Source organism: Lithobates pipiens, unplaced genomic scaffold, assembly GCF_037356315.1.
Source record: "Lithobates pipiens isolate NorthernLeopardFrog02 unplaced genomic scaffold, aLitPip1_a1.2 Scaffold_22, whole genome shotgun sequence".
Classification (NCBI taxonomy): domain Eukaryota; kingdom Metazoa; phylum Chordata; class Amphibia; order Anura; family Ranidae; genus Lithobates; species Lithobates pipiens.
Genome location: NW_027507784.1, coordinates 287,980,197 through 287,997,166, shown reverse-complemented (window position 1 = coordinate 287,997,166; position 16,970 = coordinate 287,980,197). Strand labels below are relative to the sequence as shown.

The window sequence follows — 16,970 nt, the reverse complement described above, 5'->3', positions numbered from 1 at the left end:
ACGAGATTTTATGGGCACTTTGTGTCTCGGACACTTTGGTATTAGTAAACCAGTGTTCTCTTCTCCTTTTATTGCTGGATGGCGGTTGTCATTCGATGAAGGGTGTGATCAGAGATTAGGATGTAGCACCAGAAATGGCTGACTCAGAGTTTCATGTTGCAGCAGGAAAGAGATTTTTGTTATCCTTTGCGTGATATGATATTTTAAGCTGGCAGCATATCACCTCTAAATTGAACAATGAATAACAGGATTTTCTAAGCTGTCTCCACTGAACCTAAAAAAAAAATATTTTTTTTAACCTGCTTGTGTATCTGCTGAAGAAAGTTCTCCTTGCGTTCCATCCTGGACCTGGGGACAGGAAGTAAGGTCAAATATCCCAGTGGGGACACAGACAGCAATAATAACCCAAGAGTACAGAATCACAAGCAAAGCTTAGGTCCCTCAAGCATGCTGGCTACTTTTAAATCTTCAGAAAATTGTTTTGGTTTTGCAAAGCCTTTGGGATTGATTTAGGCCTCATGTACACTGCAGCTGGTAGTTAAACGGACATTTAGGAGCAGTTGGGCATTTTTTTTTCAGCAGCCCCTGAACTCTCCTCAATGCTATCTTATGGGCATATGTACACTCAGGCATTTATAGTAGTTTAGAAGCAGTTGAGGTTAGAAGCATTTTTTTTTTTTTAAAGCAAAAATTTGCGTTCAGGATGGTAGTTCAGAGGCATTTGAAACATCAATTGCTTGTAACAGCCTGTAAATGCGTCTAAACGCGCTAACTCACATTTTTAAGCGTTTATAGGCGTTTTCAATGGGGAATCATTTTTTGACCATTTGCAATGTTAAAAAACAGACTTTCCAGAACGTGTGTATGAGGCATGTTAAAAAACAGACTTTCCAGATCCTGTGTACGCAGCATAAGTTTGTATTGCATACACATGATCAGACTTTTTAGGCAACAAACACGAATGTAGTGACGTTTCAACGTACTGATGACACTTCAAAAGAGGATCTTCAGTTACTCCAGCGCCACCTTTGGTCAACTTCTGTATTGTTGTCTGATCTTTTGCATTGGTTCTGAGCATGCGTGTTTGTACTTTGTACATAAGTCCTAAGGTTTTCTGTACACAAGATCAGACTTTGCTCCATCGGACTTTTGTTGCCGGAAAGTTTTTCCAATGAAACCCGAAAAAGTCTGATGAAAAACGAAAAAGTTTGTCCGATGGATCGTACACACGGTCGGATGTTGTCTTAAAACAGCTAATTTGCATGTTTGTTGTCAAAAAGTCTGATCGTGTGTACGGGCCTTTTGATCTATGAGACACAATAAGTACACACTGTATGAGGATATGCTTTCTTCATTTTTGATGTCAGAGGTTTACAACCATTTTAGGTAGAAAAATCTGTTATATATACTAGTAGCATTTGAAGATATTAAATTATTTTTAATAAGTGCATGAATGCTTTCGTTTGCTTTTTTAAATATTGCTTTAGCTTTGAAAAATACATTGCCAAACTTTATTTTTATTTTTATTTTTTATTTTTTTTTTATAAATCAAGGAAATGATTACCTCTGAATGTCTACAGAGTATGTTTAATATAAGAACAAAAGCAACTTAAAACAGAAAGTATTGAATGAAACAACATGTTGTTTTAATTTCTTATTCTTCATATTCTTCCAGGCTCTTGCTGCAGCACACATTATCTCTTGTTATCGTGTGTCTTTTTATAAGTCGGTTGTGGCCTGTTTTTGATATTTTGAGGCAACATCAATGTTTTTGTGCTGGCTGGAATTTCTTCTGGATCTAAAGAACAGAAGATCAGACACGTTAAAATACAATCCTGTATTATGGGATGCCTGTTATGCCCCGTACACACGATCGGACTATCTGGCGGACATGGTCTGGCGGACCAGAGTCCGCCGGACAATCCGCCCCTGTGTGGGCTCCGGTGGACTTTTTTTCCCCAAAAGTCCAGCGGACTTAGAAAGAAGTTTTGACTCAAAATTGTCCGCCGGACTGTGTGCTAGTCCGCCGGACTTTTGAAATGAACGGACTTGCCCGCACACGGAGAAAAGTCCGTTCATTTTGAACATGGCTCCAGGTAGACGGGACAAGCGAAGGAAGTCAATGTCGCCGCCTCCATCGGCAAGATTGACACCTCGCTGGTCCCGTCACCTGGTATGGACTTAAAGGGGAAGCCCTACGCTGAAAAAACGGCGTGGGGTTCCCCCCCCAAGGTCCATAGCAGACCCTTATCCAAGCAAGCAGCCCGACCGGTCAGGAAAGGGGGTGGGGACGAGTGAGCGCCCCCCTTCTGAGGTGTACCAGGCCGTGTGCCCTCAACATGGGGGGGTGCTTTGGGGAAGGGGGGCCTGCGCCCCCCCACCCCAAAGCACCTTGTCCCCATGTTGATGAGGACAAGGGTCTCTTCCCGACAACCATGGCCGTTGGTCTTCGGGGTCTGTGGCCGGGAGCCCACTTTAATAAGAGGGCCTCCAGATACCGCCCCCCCACCCTATGTGAATGAGTATGGGGTATAATGTACCCCTACCCATTCACCTGGTGAAAAAAGTGTAAATAAAACACAACACAAGGTTTTAAAACAATTTATTGCACAGCTCCGGTGGTCTTCCGTCTTTTCGCCGGACTTCTCCGCTATCTTCTGCTAGCTCTTTTACTAGCAGAGGAGCCTGGCTTTCCTTGTCGCCGCCGCCACCCGGGGGTCTTCTTCCGACTTCGGGGGTCTTGTCCCCCTCTTGGGTACTTCTTGCCAGGCCTCCGCTTTCTTCTCCCAGCTCTTTTACTAGCCGTGGCCCGGTCTTCTGTTGCCGCCGCCTTCTCTTCTTCCTTGAGATATTGACTCAACGCTGTCTCTGGCCGCAATGACAGGGACGTGTTGTGCGGCGACTTATATAGGGACAATGGGCGGGGTCACCAGGTGATGTCCCCGCCCCTTATGATGTCACAGTCCCGGAGGATGCTGGGACTGTGACATCATAAGCGGTGGGGTCATCATGTGACATCACCCGGTGACCCCGCCCATTGTCCCTATATAAGTCGCCGCACAACGTGTCCCTGTCATTGCAGTCAGAGACAGCGTCGAGTCAACATCTCAAGGAAGAAGAGAAGAAGAAGAGAAGGCAGCGGCGGCGGCAGAAGACCGGGCCACCGCTAGTAAAAGAGCTATAGGAAGAAAGCAGAGGCCCGGCAAGAAGAACCGCAGAGGGGGACAAGACCCCCAAAGTCGGAAGAAGAGGTGGCAGCGACAGAAGACCGGCCACCGCTAGTAAAAGAGCTGGGAGAAGAAAGTGGAGGCCCGGCAAGAAGTACCGAAGAGGGGGACAAGACCCCCGAAGTCAGAAGAAGACCCCCGGGCAGCAGCAACGACTAAGAAGAAGAAAGGCGGGCTCCTCCGCTAGTAAAATAGCTAGCAGAAGATAGCGGAGAAGTCCGGCGAGAAGACCCCCCAAGACAGAAGACCGCTGGAGCTATGCAATAAATTATTTTAAAACCTTGTGTTGTATTTTATTTACACCAGGTTAATGGGTAGGGGTAAATTGTACCCCATACTCATTCACTTCGAGTGGGGGGTCGGTATCTGGGGGCCCCCTTATTAAAGGGGCTCCCGGATTCCGATAAGCCCCCCGCCCGCAGACCCCGACAACCAATGGCCAGGGTTGTCGGGAAGAGGCCCTTGTCCTCATCAACATGGGGACAAGGTGCTTTGCCGCAGGCCCCCCATCCCCAAAGCACCCCCCCATGTTGAGGGAACATGGCCTGGTATGGCTCAGGAGGGGGGGCCACTCGCTCGTCCCCACCCCCTTTCCTGACCGGCCAGGCTGCGTGCTCGGATAAGGGTCTGATATGGACCTTAGGGGGGACCCCCACGCCGTTTTTTCGGCGTAGGGCTTCCCCTTTAAGTCCATACCAGGTGATGGGGCCAGCGAGGTGTCAATCTCGCCGCCGAAGGCGGGCGACATTGACTTCCTTCGCTAGTCCCGTCTACCTGGAGCCGCGTTCAAAATGAACGGACTTTCCTCCGTGTGTGGGCAAGTCCGTTCATTTCAAAAGTCCGGTGGACTCCCGCCATAGTCTTGCGGTTAGACCGCCGGAAAAGTACGGTCATGTGTGGGTAGGTCCGCTCGTTCGGAAAGTCCGGCGGATCTCTGCTTCAAAGTCCGGGGGTTTGTCCGCCGGACTAAGTCCGGACTAAGTCCACCGGATAGTCCGATCGTGTGTACGTGGCATTAGTTGTATTTTGACTGAGCAAAATGACCATGACTTTGTTTGAATATTGGGGGTCATTTACTAAAGGAAAATACACTTTGCACTGCAAGTGAACTTGGAAGTAAAGTTGCTGTAGATCTGAGGGGGACATGCAAGCGCCCCCTAGTGGGCGTTTATGCTACCGACGTAGCATAAGGGCGATTTGCGCACCCAAGCCATGCTGCTGCACTACAACTGCAGCGGCTGGTCGGCTAGCGGTTAAATGTAAGTACTTATTCTTGCTGGTAGTTAGACTCTTTAATAAGAGTCTATAAAATTAAGGTTTCCCATTCAGAATAATAAGCTGTCAGCTTAGTAAAACAGCAATATCAGAACCGATTCAATCATACATTGTCAATATGGCTGCGGAGACCCCACTCTTGTACAGTGAAGAGGCTGATTTATCCAAATGCCTCCTTACTGGCTCTTCTAATCCAGCTGATCTAAATTTAATTCTACTTTAACTCATTTTTTTTTCATGGTCCCATGACATGTTTGGTAGACAGTTCATTTGCCTGACTTACTGTATGCCATAATTAGCGCTTCCAGGTTTACAAAAGGTTTGTGCTATCTTTTTCCTAATCCTTATGAATCAAACTTTAATGAGTAATCCCTTATGCTCCCCATTTCAAAGCTATATAGTATTATGTCAGCTTGCCTACCTTTTTCTTTCTTTCTTTTTAGATACAAAGGAAAGGAAAGTAACCATAGTATTCCTAGAATTGTATTGGAAGTTTTTGTGTTGACTGATGTAATAGACCCGAAGGCACATCCACCACAAACGCAAATGTATTTTTGTTTCAGTCTAAGCCATTAAATAGCTCCTGTTCTACTAATACATAATTCATTATTCGTCATCTCAATGGATTACTTAAATTCACATATACCAATATGGAATATTAGATTTTCACTTTGTATTGTATGCCAGGGCACCAAAATAATCAGTACTAAATGGCATTTGTTACCTGTTTTGTTCTAATATGCTTTTTAGGAATTTAAATTTCTGTTGTGAATATACAGTATATATTCATTCCAAACATCATAGACACACAAAATAGTACAAACCGCTATCTCTGTTACAAATATTGATGGAAAACCAAACATCTATCACAAGAAAAGGCAGAGAAGAGGAAATCTTCCAACAGGGGCACCTGATCTAGTGATAGCCGTTTCTCCCTCACTTTGGAGAGATTTTCTCTACTTTCCTGTTGGGTGTGTGAGACAGGAAACTAGAGGAAACCTCCCAAACAAAACATAGACAGCTTAATAAAACCATTTCCTACTGTATTTTAAAAATACATTTTCTTTATCGTATATCCCAGGACACAGAGCAGCCATAATAATTACTGTGGGTTATACGTCACCTATAGGTGAATGGATACTGGCAGATCAATCAAACAGGAAGTCCTCCCCTATATAAACCCTCCTACACAGGAAGTACCTCGGTTTTTTTGCCAGTGTCTGTAAGGTGGTGGTCACTGATGTGATACATGTGCTTCAATCGGATCCATTCCAAAAAGCTGTCAGCTAAAATGGATGGTACCTGAACCTCATTGGATAGGAGAGAAGATTCCTCAAGGTTTGCCTGTAATACAGCCTTACGGCGTTGGACCCTGTGTAATGGAACACTGTGCAGTGTTTGTTCTGACCAAGGGCAGGGTGCTATACAGGTCCAGGGGAGTTCTGTCCACTCCCCTGGACCAGTATAGCACCCTGCTTTCCTGCAGGGTGCTGTACGGGTCCAGGGGAGTGGACCCCAAATTAAGGGGGACCCTGAAGGTCTTTTATGACAAAGCCCAACGTTATGGGTGAAGGTTGGACTCCTGGTATGTTCAGAGTCCTGCAGCAGGAATGGTAAGTCTGCATTTTTGCAGTTTCTCTTTAAAAAAAAAAAAAAAGGAGATCTGACTGCCTGGTCTTTTCTCAGTGGCCACTGGGGACAGTGTGCTGTTTAATCATGCTCTGTGTACTTCTTAGGAGAGTGAGCTTCTGTTTCTTCTGCAACCACTAGAGGGTGCAGGGTCACTCATTATGACCTATTTTTATATAGACAGGAAGTGGAGGGGTGGCCATGTTTGCCATGTGGACGGTAAGTTCAGCAGGGCCTCTTGAGACATAACAGCAGCCCATGGATACTAATGAAGTGTGAATTTTTACTATGAGAGAAATGTGTGGCCAGACAAGTCATGATTATATATTGCATACTTACTACTTAATCCGGGGGGCCTGTACAACTGTAAGTCGATACACCCCTATACAGGTCAGTGCACTGTAAGGTGTTGTGTCTCCAGAATAATGTGCATTTGGTCTGCAGGAGCTTACTTTTAGGCTGCTCTGAAGCATAAAAAAGGTTGCATGGGATGCATATGTGCTAAACTAGTAAAAACGAGTATGGGGCTAATTGCAGGTTAGCAGGTGCAGCATAGTAAACATGCTTGCAAACTTGTTGCAAATGCATGTTTGAATAAACACATGTTTTGCATAGATGTTGCATAGATACATGTGGCATAAGCACATGTTTGAAAGAACATCGGCATCAGTGCACTTGAAGGAGTTGTGTCTCCAGAATAGCATGCATTTGGTGTGCAGGAGCTTAGTTTTAGGCTGTTGAAGCAGCATAGAGGCTGCATTGGATGCCTATGTCCAATATTGCTACTTACTTGGCTAATCCTACAAAACCAGTATGGGTGCAGTTGAGCAGGTGCAGCATAGTATACATGTCTCATAATGTTTTCTTACTTGCATATGCACATGTTTGCATAGACACATGCATGCTTACTTGAATAAACACAAGCTTGCATAGGCACATGAGGGCCCCAGCATGCAGCTCCCTGAGGCTGGCCGCAGTGGTGCGTGTTTGCGCAGGTGCATGTTGCGTAGATGCAGGTTTTCATGGGCACGTGTTTGCATAGACGTGTACATAAATGTGTCTGTATGTTGCATAGATATATGTGTTTGCATGGATGCATGTTTACATAAACCCATGTTGGCACAGATCAGTGTTGCCAACCCACCAGATTGAAATTTACTGACACGACACCTAAAATTTACTGGCACAGTCAAGTTTTTACTGGCATATTTAAAAGTTACAAAATGACAGATTTAAGTGCAAATTTCAGTATTTAGGCTACAAACAAGTACAATATGCAAATAGCAAAGTGATTTAAGGTCAATATTAATGGCAAAAACATAGTACTTATTTTATTTTCAATATAGTAAATAAGTAGCGCAGGGACAGGAATCAAAAGGGCAAGAAATTAGAATGGGCGGTACACACGCATGCAATTGACTCACAGTGACACTGGCAGCAGTGTGCAGCAGCATAGATGATGGTGGCACCTCACCAACATGACACCTTCCCTCTTGAGTCACAGTGACCATCTCTCTCCATGCCAGGTGGTCCCTTCAGGCCACTCCCGGCTTGCCTTCCTCCCGTTCCACAGACCTGCACATGAGGCTCCGGCTGCTCCGTTCCCTTGCACCATGACTTCACTCAACACACTGCCGGCACTGTCCGAACACAATGTGGCAGGCACTCGGATGGTCTCGGCTAAGCGTCACAGGTATATTTTTTTACTGGCAACCTTTTTCTTTCACTGGCATTTACTGGCAGGAGAAAAGTGCCCATATTTTACTGGCTACCAGTAAAAATACTGGTGGTTGGCAACACTGGCTTAGATACATGTTTGCCTAAACGCATGTATACATGGACACATGTTTGCGTAACCGCATGTTTGCATAGATACATGTTGCATAGATACATGTTTGCATAGACACGTTTGCGTAAATGCATGTTTTCATGAACACATGTTGCATAGACGCGTTTTTCATAGATACATGTTGCGTAATATATGTTGCATAAACATGTTTCATAAACGCATGCTTGCTTATTGCGTAAATGCATGTTTCCGCGGGCACGTATTGCATAAATGCATGTTTGTATAGACACACACTTTCTTGTTTTGCCTAAATACATATTTGCATAAGCACATACTTACATGCTTCCATAAATGCATGCTTCCATAAATGCATATTGCTTAAACGCATGCTAGCATGTTTTCATTTTAACTGCATACATATGTGCTTAGTTGCATGCATATGTGCTTATTTACATTAAACTGTATACATATGTGCTTATTTGCCTAGGACTTCATATAGATGTGCTTATTTGCCTTGGTATACATACATACATGCTTATTTGCCTTGAACTGCATACATAAATGCATGAATGGCAATAATACTTGTATACCTGAATTTTTGCATACCTAGGTACCTACATAATGTCATACCTGCATACTTGCATTGTGGTAAACCAACATTGTTTTAGGCCTGCATCCTTGGAGGACTGTGTATTAGGTAGCTAATATAGTTGCTACGTTATTTACCTGTTATACCAGGTAAATGGTTCTAGAAAAGAGAGGCAGCCGGGGGAGGCAGGTGCACCACTCTCAGGTTCAGTGGCGGTGTCCACATCTCCCGATGGACAGTGGTGTCAGGTGCATCTGCGCCACTGTGGTGTTTGGCATTGCAGTGTTTCCTGACGCATTCATTTTTCATCAGAAGATGGACTGCGGCCGCATCACCTTGATCATGCTTGATCTTTGTTGATCGAAGCCTAAGCAGGATCAAGCCTGGTTAGTATATGGATGGGAGACTGCCCAGCAATACCAGATGCTGTAAGCTTTTCCCCACCTCTGTGAGGGAGGCATCTGAGACTGCTGTGTTTTGAGAGTATCTCAGACCAGAAGATCTTAGGCCAGTCTCTGAGGTGGTTTGCTCCATCTTTAGCCGGCAGAAGCTTGGTAGGTTAGGTACACCTCTTTGTGCCTTCAGGGTCTGCCACGGAGTCGTCATTGTCTTCTGCCTTGCATTTGAATCTTGGAACAGAAGGTATAGACTCAAAAAAGAAAAACAAAAAAACTCAGCCGGTGCAGTCCCAAAACCAAATGGGGACATAAGATCTAACTTAGATCTTAAGTCGCTGGACATCCTTCTGTTTCAGATATGCTCCGGCCATTTAGTGTTGACTTCTCTGCGAGAGGTAGATTTTGGGGTCCATAGTCAACAATGACGCATATCTTCATGTGCCGCTTTTTTCAAGGGTTTTTGCAATTGCAGTGCAAAGTCATCTTTTTTATTTTTGTGACTCTGCTCTTTGGGCTGGCCATAGAGGGTTCACAAAGTTCCCAGCCCCAGTGCTGGACTTTCTGAAACCGCAGGTGGTACCAATCTCAGTATAACTCAATAATCTTTGTTCAGGAAGCAGTTGGTTCCAGTTTTTCCTTCAATACATTTCTACGTACAGTCTTACTCCAAGTCTTTTGGAGATAAACATTTGCCTCTGTCTGGAACATGAGGATCCAAGCATTGAATTGCCGGAGGACTCTGTTCCTGGGATAGTGCCGAGCTCAAATTGGTGGTTGATGGTTTGGAATCTGGAGAAGGTGAAATTCTTCCTTTCAGAAGTTTGGACTTGGTCTCCACAGGAGAGAATACTGCCCTGCAATATCTTGTAGCTTTTGGCCAGTACACCTGGCTCTGGGTTATTGAATGAATCAGTTGTAGATTCAATCCAACAATGCCTCTACAGTGGCATATATTAAGCACCAGGGCGGCACCAGGAGTTGTGCGGCTCAGGAAGGTGAACCACATTCTGTCTGGGGAAGAACAACAGGTGCTGTCTCTGTCACCAGTACATATTCCAGGTATGGGAAAATGACAGAGGGGTTTCCAGTCATTAGCAACTAATGCCAGGACCATGCGGTTCTTGCTTCTTGAGACATTTTTTGGCAATCTGACAATGTTGGGAAACAGCAGGTGGATCTACTGGATTTCAAGTTCTACAAGTTGGACAGGTTGTGTCCAGGACGAGAGTCCCACTGGCAATAGGGGTAGATGCACTGGTAACCCCTTAGAGACCAGTTCTCCCTAATTTATGCCTTCCCTCTGTTTCAACTACTGCATCATATTTTGAACCCAGGAGGTGGTGACACTAATAATAGTGTTAGCCAAATTAGCCCAGTAGGACTTGGTACACTAACATAGTCTTGGGCACTTCCAGTCCAGCTGGACCTAATGGTCTTGGGTCCTGTTATCTTCGGACTGTTAACGACTGTAAGCCGGCTTCAGGGAGCTTCAGTTACAGGACTTGGAAATATTTTATGCCTGGGGAGAAGCCAGGTAGAGTTTTTTTTTTCCTTTCTCCAATCGGTAGGATCAAGGAGTTTGGCCTTAAGTACCATTAGGGGTCAGATTCGCCGCTATCCATTTTTTTACAGAGGCTGTTGTTTCTCATTCAATTCATACTTTATACAAGGTGTAAGGCAGACAGTTCCACCTGTCAAGCCACTCTTGTGTCCTTGGGACAAGGACAATTGTTAGTCCTTGACTTGGAAGGTGGCTTCTTTGGTTGCTATCACCTCAGCAAGTGGAGTGTCAGAGCTGACAGCTCTATCATGCAAGGAGCCATTCTTGGTCTTACATCATGATAAGATGATGTTGCATCCTCATCTGTCCTTATTTCCTAGAGGGGTTTCTAGTTTTTACTTTAATCAGGACAGTGTCTTGTCTTCTTTCCTAGTCTACCATCAGTTGGCAGGAGTAAGATCGCTGCATACTCTGGAAGTAGTTCAGGCAGTCAGGATTTACTTGAATTGTCAGCGCAGGTCAGGAATCCTGGTTTGTGCTGTCAGCAGAGCCCAGGAAGGACAGGAGGCATCCAAGTTAACTATTTTTTCATTGGATCCATCAGTTAATTATTCAAACCTATAGCTTGAAAGGGCAAGGTCCCCACCCCTTTTTGGTGAGAGCTCTCGCTACCAGGTGTGTGGGGGCATCTTAGGCCATCCACCATCAGGTGTTAGTGGCTCCAGTTTTTAAGGCCTCTACATGGTCTTTGATTCATACATTCACAGGACTTTACCAGATGGATATCAAAGCCATGGAGGATACTGCTTTGGCCATAGTATGTTACAGGAGGCAGAATAATGCCTTGTACACACGGTCGGAAATTAAGACGGAAAAGGTCCGATCGGATTATATTGTCGGAAAATCCGATCATATGTGGGCTCTATCGGACTTTTTCAGACGGAAAAAATTTGAGAGCAGGATCTCAAATTTTCCGACAAAAAAATCCAATCAACTTTTTCCGATCGTTTGTAGAGAATTCCGACCAGACAAAGTGCCACGCATGCGCAGATCAAATTACGAGACCAAAGCTATTGGCTACTAGCCTCAACATAGTCCCATAGTAACGAACGAACATTATCACGTTCCGAACGATCGTATTTTCCGACAGCTTTGTCCGACCATGTGTATGCAACACCAGTTTAGACAAAATCCGTTGTAAAAAATCAGTTGGAAAAAATCCGACGGATTTAGTTGTCAGAATGTCCGACCGTGTGTACAAGGCATAAGTCCTTCTCAGGTGGCAGTTTCTGTGATTGTCTCCCTCCCCTCAGGGGCATTGCTTTAGGACATCCCACATAGTAATTATTATGGCTGCTCTGTGTCCCGTGATGTATGATAAAGAAAATTGGATTTTTCCTACAGCTTACCTGTAAAGTCATTTTCTTGGAGTATATCACAGGGCACAGAGGTCCCTCCCCTCTTTTTTTGGGATATTCATTGCTTTACTAGAAAACTGCCTGTGTAGGAGGAGTTATATAGGGGAGGACTTCCTGTTTCATTGATCTGCCAGTGTCCATTCACCTATAGGTGGCGTAAACCCACATAGTAATTATTATGGTTGCTCTCTGTCCCATGATGTACTCCAAGAAAAGGATTTTACAGGTAAACTCTAGGTAAAATCCAATTATTTTGGCTTTATGGCATCACGAGACTTCACAAAGTGACCCACCCAACCAACTATTTACATTCTGAAACAAGCAATAAATACCTGGTTTAGCTGCATAGACCAGCTTGGGCGAAGTCCCTGATGTAATAATGCATGGATTATTCCTGTTCAGCTTTGGTCTGACAATTGTTTTATAGTTAAAGGCAGTCTTTACTTTAGTTGTGCTGCAAGATGATTTCCCATGACATGTAGTATGTGCTGATTTGGGATGCAGAAGTTTATCAAGGTTTATTCTGTGAGAGTTGCACTGCTCTGATTTACAAAGCTGAAAGAAAGTTTAACACTTTAAAAATTTGAAAAAGATAACACATTTGGATATTTTACCAGTACATTGCTTATCAAGCAATACAACACGTACATGCACTTCCCGTTTTCTGAGTATCCGGTATTGCTAGATTCTATCCAGTGGTTGAAAATAACACAACGGCCATCAAGGCTCTATGATGCCACAAGACAATACCCCCAATTCATTCCATTCCTCCCACCTGAAGAGGCTGCATTCGGTATCATTTACATTGCATTATTCTTATAGCCAGGAATTTATAGCATAGTCTTTGCCAGCAAAACTTACATGCCACAGCCTATAGGACATTACCCGTCACTGTTCTATATACATTTAAAGTGGCACTGAAGGTTCATTTTTTTTAAAAATAACAAATATATCCTACTTACCTCCACTGTGCAGATCGTTTTGCACAGAGTGGCCCCGAACCTGCTCTTCTGGGGTTCCTCTGCGGCTCTCTCGGCTCCTTCCCACATCAGATAACCCCCTGGGAGAAGCGCTTGCGGGGCACTCCCGAGTACAGAATTCGGCATCCATAGACGCCAAATGCAGGACTCGGCCCCGTCCCCCTGCGGCAACGTCCCTGGTTTGATTGACAGCAGCGGGAGCCAATGGCTGCGCTGCTATCAATCTATCCAATCAACAGCTGAGAACCCCCGGGCAGAGAGACAAGTTTGAGGGTTCAGGTAAGTAAAACGGGGGGGGGGGGCTGGTCACTGACAGATGTTTTTTCACCTTAATGCATAGGATGCATTATATATGTATGTAATAATATATGTGTGTGTGCGTGTGTGTATATATATATATATATATATATATATATATATATATATATATATGAGCCTCCCCCTTACATCAGAGTCCCCAGAGAGCCTCCCCCTTGAATTGGGGTCCCCAGAGAGCCGCCCCACTTAGATCAGGGTCCCCAGAGAGCCTCCCCCACTTACATCATGGTTCCCAGAGAGCCCCTCCTTACCTCAGTGTCCCAAGAGAGCCCCCCCCCTTGCATCAGGGTCCCCGGAGAGCCCCTTACTTACATCAGGGTCCCCAGAGAGCCCCTCCCTTACATCAGGGTCCCCAGAGAGCCCCTCTCTGCACAGTGAGAGCGGAACAGTGGGGATGCAGGGCAGGCGGTGAGAGATGATGTCATCTCTCTGACCTCTCGCCAGCCCGGCTCTCCTGTGCTGCCTGCCTGCCCCCCCAATTATATCAGGGTCCCCAGAGAGCCCCCCCTTGCATCAGAGTCCCCAGAGAGCCCCCCTACTTACAATAGGGACCCAGAGAGCCTCCCCCACTTACATCATTGTCCCCAGAGAACCCCTCCATACCTCAGAGTCCCCAGAGAGCCCCCCCTTGCATCAGGGTCCCCAGAGAGCCCCTTCCTTACATCAGGGTCTCCAGAGAGCCCCCCTTACATCAGGGTCCCCAGAGAGCCCCTCTCTGCACAGTGAGAGCGGAACAGTGGGGATGCAGGGCAGGCGGTGAGAGATGATGTCATCTCTCTGACCTCTCGCCAGCCCGGCTCTCCTGTGCTGCCTGCCTGCTCTCTGGTGCTGCCCACCACACTCGCAGCCCAGCTTCAGAGAAGCCCCCAAAAAAGCCACCCCTAGCAAAGTCACTGGCTGCCACTATAAAACAATTAGTAACCTACCTTATAAAGAGGCTAAGGGAGTGGTTCTCAACTCCTGTCCTCAGAACCCACTAACAGGTCAGATAACTGAAACAAATCACAGCTGAGGACAATCCACACAGACTGGAAATCCCTTTTGAACATCAAAGTAGTTACCTGAGAGGCAGGAACTTCAAATGAGTGTGACTTTCTGTTCCAATAAGACTTTTTCTGGAGCTTGTCCATTAAATTGGCTGATGTTGTCCCACTGGTGGCTTCATCTTTCCTGAGAACTAAGCTTGGCAGGTTTTCAGTGCTCACTGCCTTCCTTACGGGTGTAATGTGACCACGGGAATGAGTAACAGGAAGTTCCAAAGCATTGCCCTCTAACACTGGAAATGAAGAAAGGGCACTTCTTTCTTTGATGATATATGGGGATTCAGTTTCGTTAACCCTTGAACGCCTTCTGGCAGCAACTAAAGAAATGCCCCTTGTCCCAGCCACTACCTCTTCCAAAACATCTGGGCTCAGCTGAAGGAATAATAATGAGTGTCTTTGACTATCATCCAGAGGATGGGAGTGAAGTCTGGTTGGCGTTTCTTCTTTTGGAGGATCAATAATAATCTATTTTTAAAAAAAGAGTTATTCAATTAGGCAAGTATGCAAATATGCACATCTCTCTAGCACTGTTTAAATAAAGAAATAAAAAGTCCATTATTGCCTCTGTGCCCTCTAGAACTAGGAATAAACCAACTGACTTATCAGTTGATTTGCTAAAACAGCCCATATCTACCCTTTTTCTCCACCATGCTTGTCCTGGAAATATAGTCATATAAGAAAGACTGCACCTAAATCCAATATTAAGAAGAAAAATGTTAGGAAGCAATGTTTCTGGACTCTGAAAAAGACCACTGCACACGTCCCAAAACATTGTAAATCACAAGTCTTTGAGCCTTTAAAGTATTGTCATTGTTTTTTATATACTTATGCAGGCCGATACGGGGTAGAGCTGGCCCTTCAGTACCAGGCCCAGGCCTCATCATATCAGTACTGAGCCCAGGGGCAGCAAGAGGACTCTTTAAATACCACTGCTCGGTAATGCCAGAAATTGCAGAAAGAGCAAAGGTGCAAAGAGGGGACTATTTACTCACTTTCTGGAGCAGACGGAGTAATCCTCTGAACCAAGTTTCCAGACAATTAATTTAAGCTCTGGCCTCTTATTCAATATCAATCTACTGGAGCAACAGCATGAAGGATTACTCTGCCTACTCCATAAAGTAAGTAATAGTCTCCTCTCTGTTTCCGACCTCCACGAATCCCACACAAAATAGAGAAAAAAACAAAAAGTCCCTTTTTTTTAAATCCATTGTCAGACACACTGCCCACCACCTGCTGACTCCCCAAGCTGTCATCACTTATATAGGGAAAGGGCAGGGATAGTGGCAACACCAAAGTCATTGCCCAAATGTGGCCAGTAAGCATACTTGGGCAGGGGTGCTACTGATGTCCCCACCCCTTTGCTTACATGGCAGGGGATTCCTGGCTATGTAATTCAAAGTAGACATGTGCACTGCTGGGGTCATTTGAATTCGTTATGTTCCATTCGTTTAGATGCGGTATTCAAAGATTAAGAAATTTGAAAGTACGGAAAATAGAAAATAAGAAAGAAAATCTGAAAATTCGAAATAACCAACTAATAATAACTAACTATTAAATTAAAGGTATTGGAATTTTTTTTTCAAATTTGGCTGTTAGTGAACTTAACGAATAGCAATTTATCCAAAGTTACAAATTATCTGAAATAATGAATGCCACATTTAGATGAATGGAACGTAATGATTTAATAATAATAATAAGCTTTTATTATTATTATTTATTATTAATTTGTTGCGTTCCATTCGTTTAGATGCAGCATTCATTATTTAATTCATAAATTCAGATAAATTCGTATTCGTTACATTCACTAACAGCCAAATTTGAATTGAAATTCCAAAACCTATAAGTTAATAGTTCATAATAGGTATTATTATTAGTTATTGTTTTGGATTTTTGAAAAAATTTGTTAAACAGGTTTTCGTTAATTCTAATACTTCCGAATAAACTAATTTGTCAAATGTCGTCGGAAAAAAAAAATTGGTGGAGGCATGGCTTGGATATGGCAGAATAAAGACGCTCATCGATAGAACTCCCGCCTCCTGACCCACCTAACTAGGCTGATATGCCCTTTCCCAGCCATTTCCTCACCGGCCATGAGCTAATGTAAGAGAAGGAAGACCAGGGGATCAACCAAAGCTGTGCTTCTTCTCGCTCTGTCTCGGCAGCTCCTACAGAGGAGGCATGTGGCAGCAGTAGGCCCTCAACCTCGACCTCCCCATCAATTGCGGCCTCGCAAATTTCAGTACCCCACTCCCTGGCGGGACTGCTGGCTCTCCTGGATCCCTTACCTAGCACTCCACGCAGCTCCAGGCTCTCCACACAGCCTTCGCAGGATGGTGTCGACATTAGAGCCTTCCTGCGGGCCCTTCCCACAAAAGCAGACATTGAAGCTCTAGTGCTGATTGTTGAGGAGCAACATTGCCAAGACTTCCAGCAGCTGCGCTCGGAGGTCTATGGCGTGGATGACAGACTGACAAGGGGGGAATCGGCGGTGAGTGCCCTGCACCCAGATGGAGCGGGCTCACTTTCTTCACCAAAACCAGCTGCCAGAGGTGCAACTACATGCGGAGGATCTGGAGAACCAGAGCTGCCTTCATAATCAGTGGCTCTGTGGGCTACTGGCCCAGAGAACTCGGTGGAAACCATCCGAGCAATCCTACACAAAATCTTGGACTCCCCCCCAACTTTCTGCCCCTGTTGACAGTCATTAAAAAAGACCTTCAGTCTTGGCAGCATGGACTGTTTTCCTGGTTTGGACGCTGTAGCATATTAAAAATGAACATTATGCCACAGTTGTTATATCATC

General features: G+C 44.9%; 1 protein-coding gene across 3 annotated transcripts in view; it reads right to left on the bottom strand.

Annotated features, from left to right (window-relative positions):
- Positions 1-1,567: 1,567 nt before the first annotated feature.
- The window catches only part of LOC143924717 (kinesin-like protein KIF19), a 109,593-nt gene continuing 94,190 nt past the window's right edge, over positions 1,568-16,970 (bottom strand). For all 3 annotated transcript variants that reach the window (XM_077449143.1, XM_077449144.1, XM_077449145.1), the window contains 3 exons: positions 14,186-14,632; positions 12,159-12,381; positions 1,568-1,798 (listed from right to left, as the gene is read on the bottom strand). In XM_077449143.1, the coding sequence (XP_077305269.1) occupies positions 1,695-1,798; positions 12,159-12,381; positions 14,186-14,632 (774 nt within the window). In that variant the 3' untranslated portion in view covers positions 1,568-1,694. The remainder of the gene's footprint in view (positions 1,799-12,158; positions 12,382-14,185; positions 14,633-16,970) is intronic.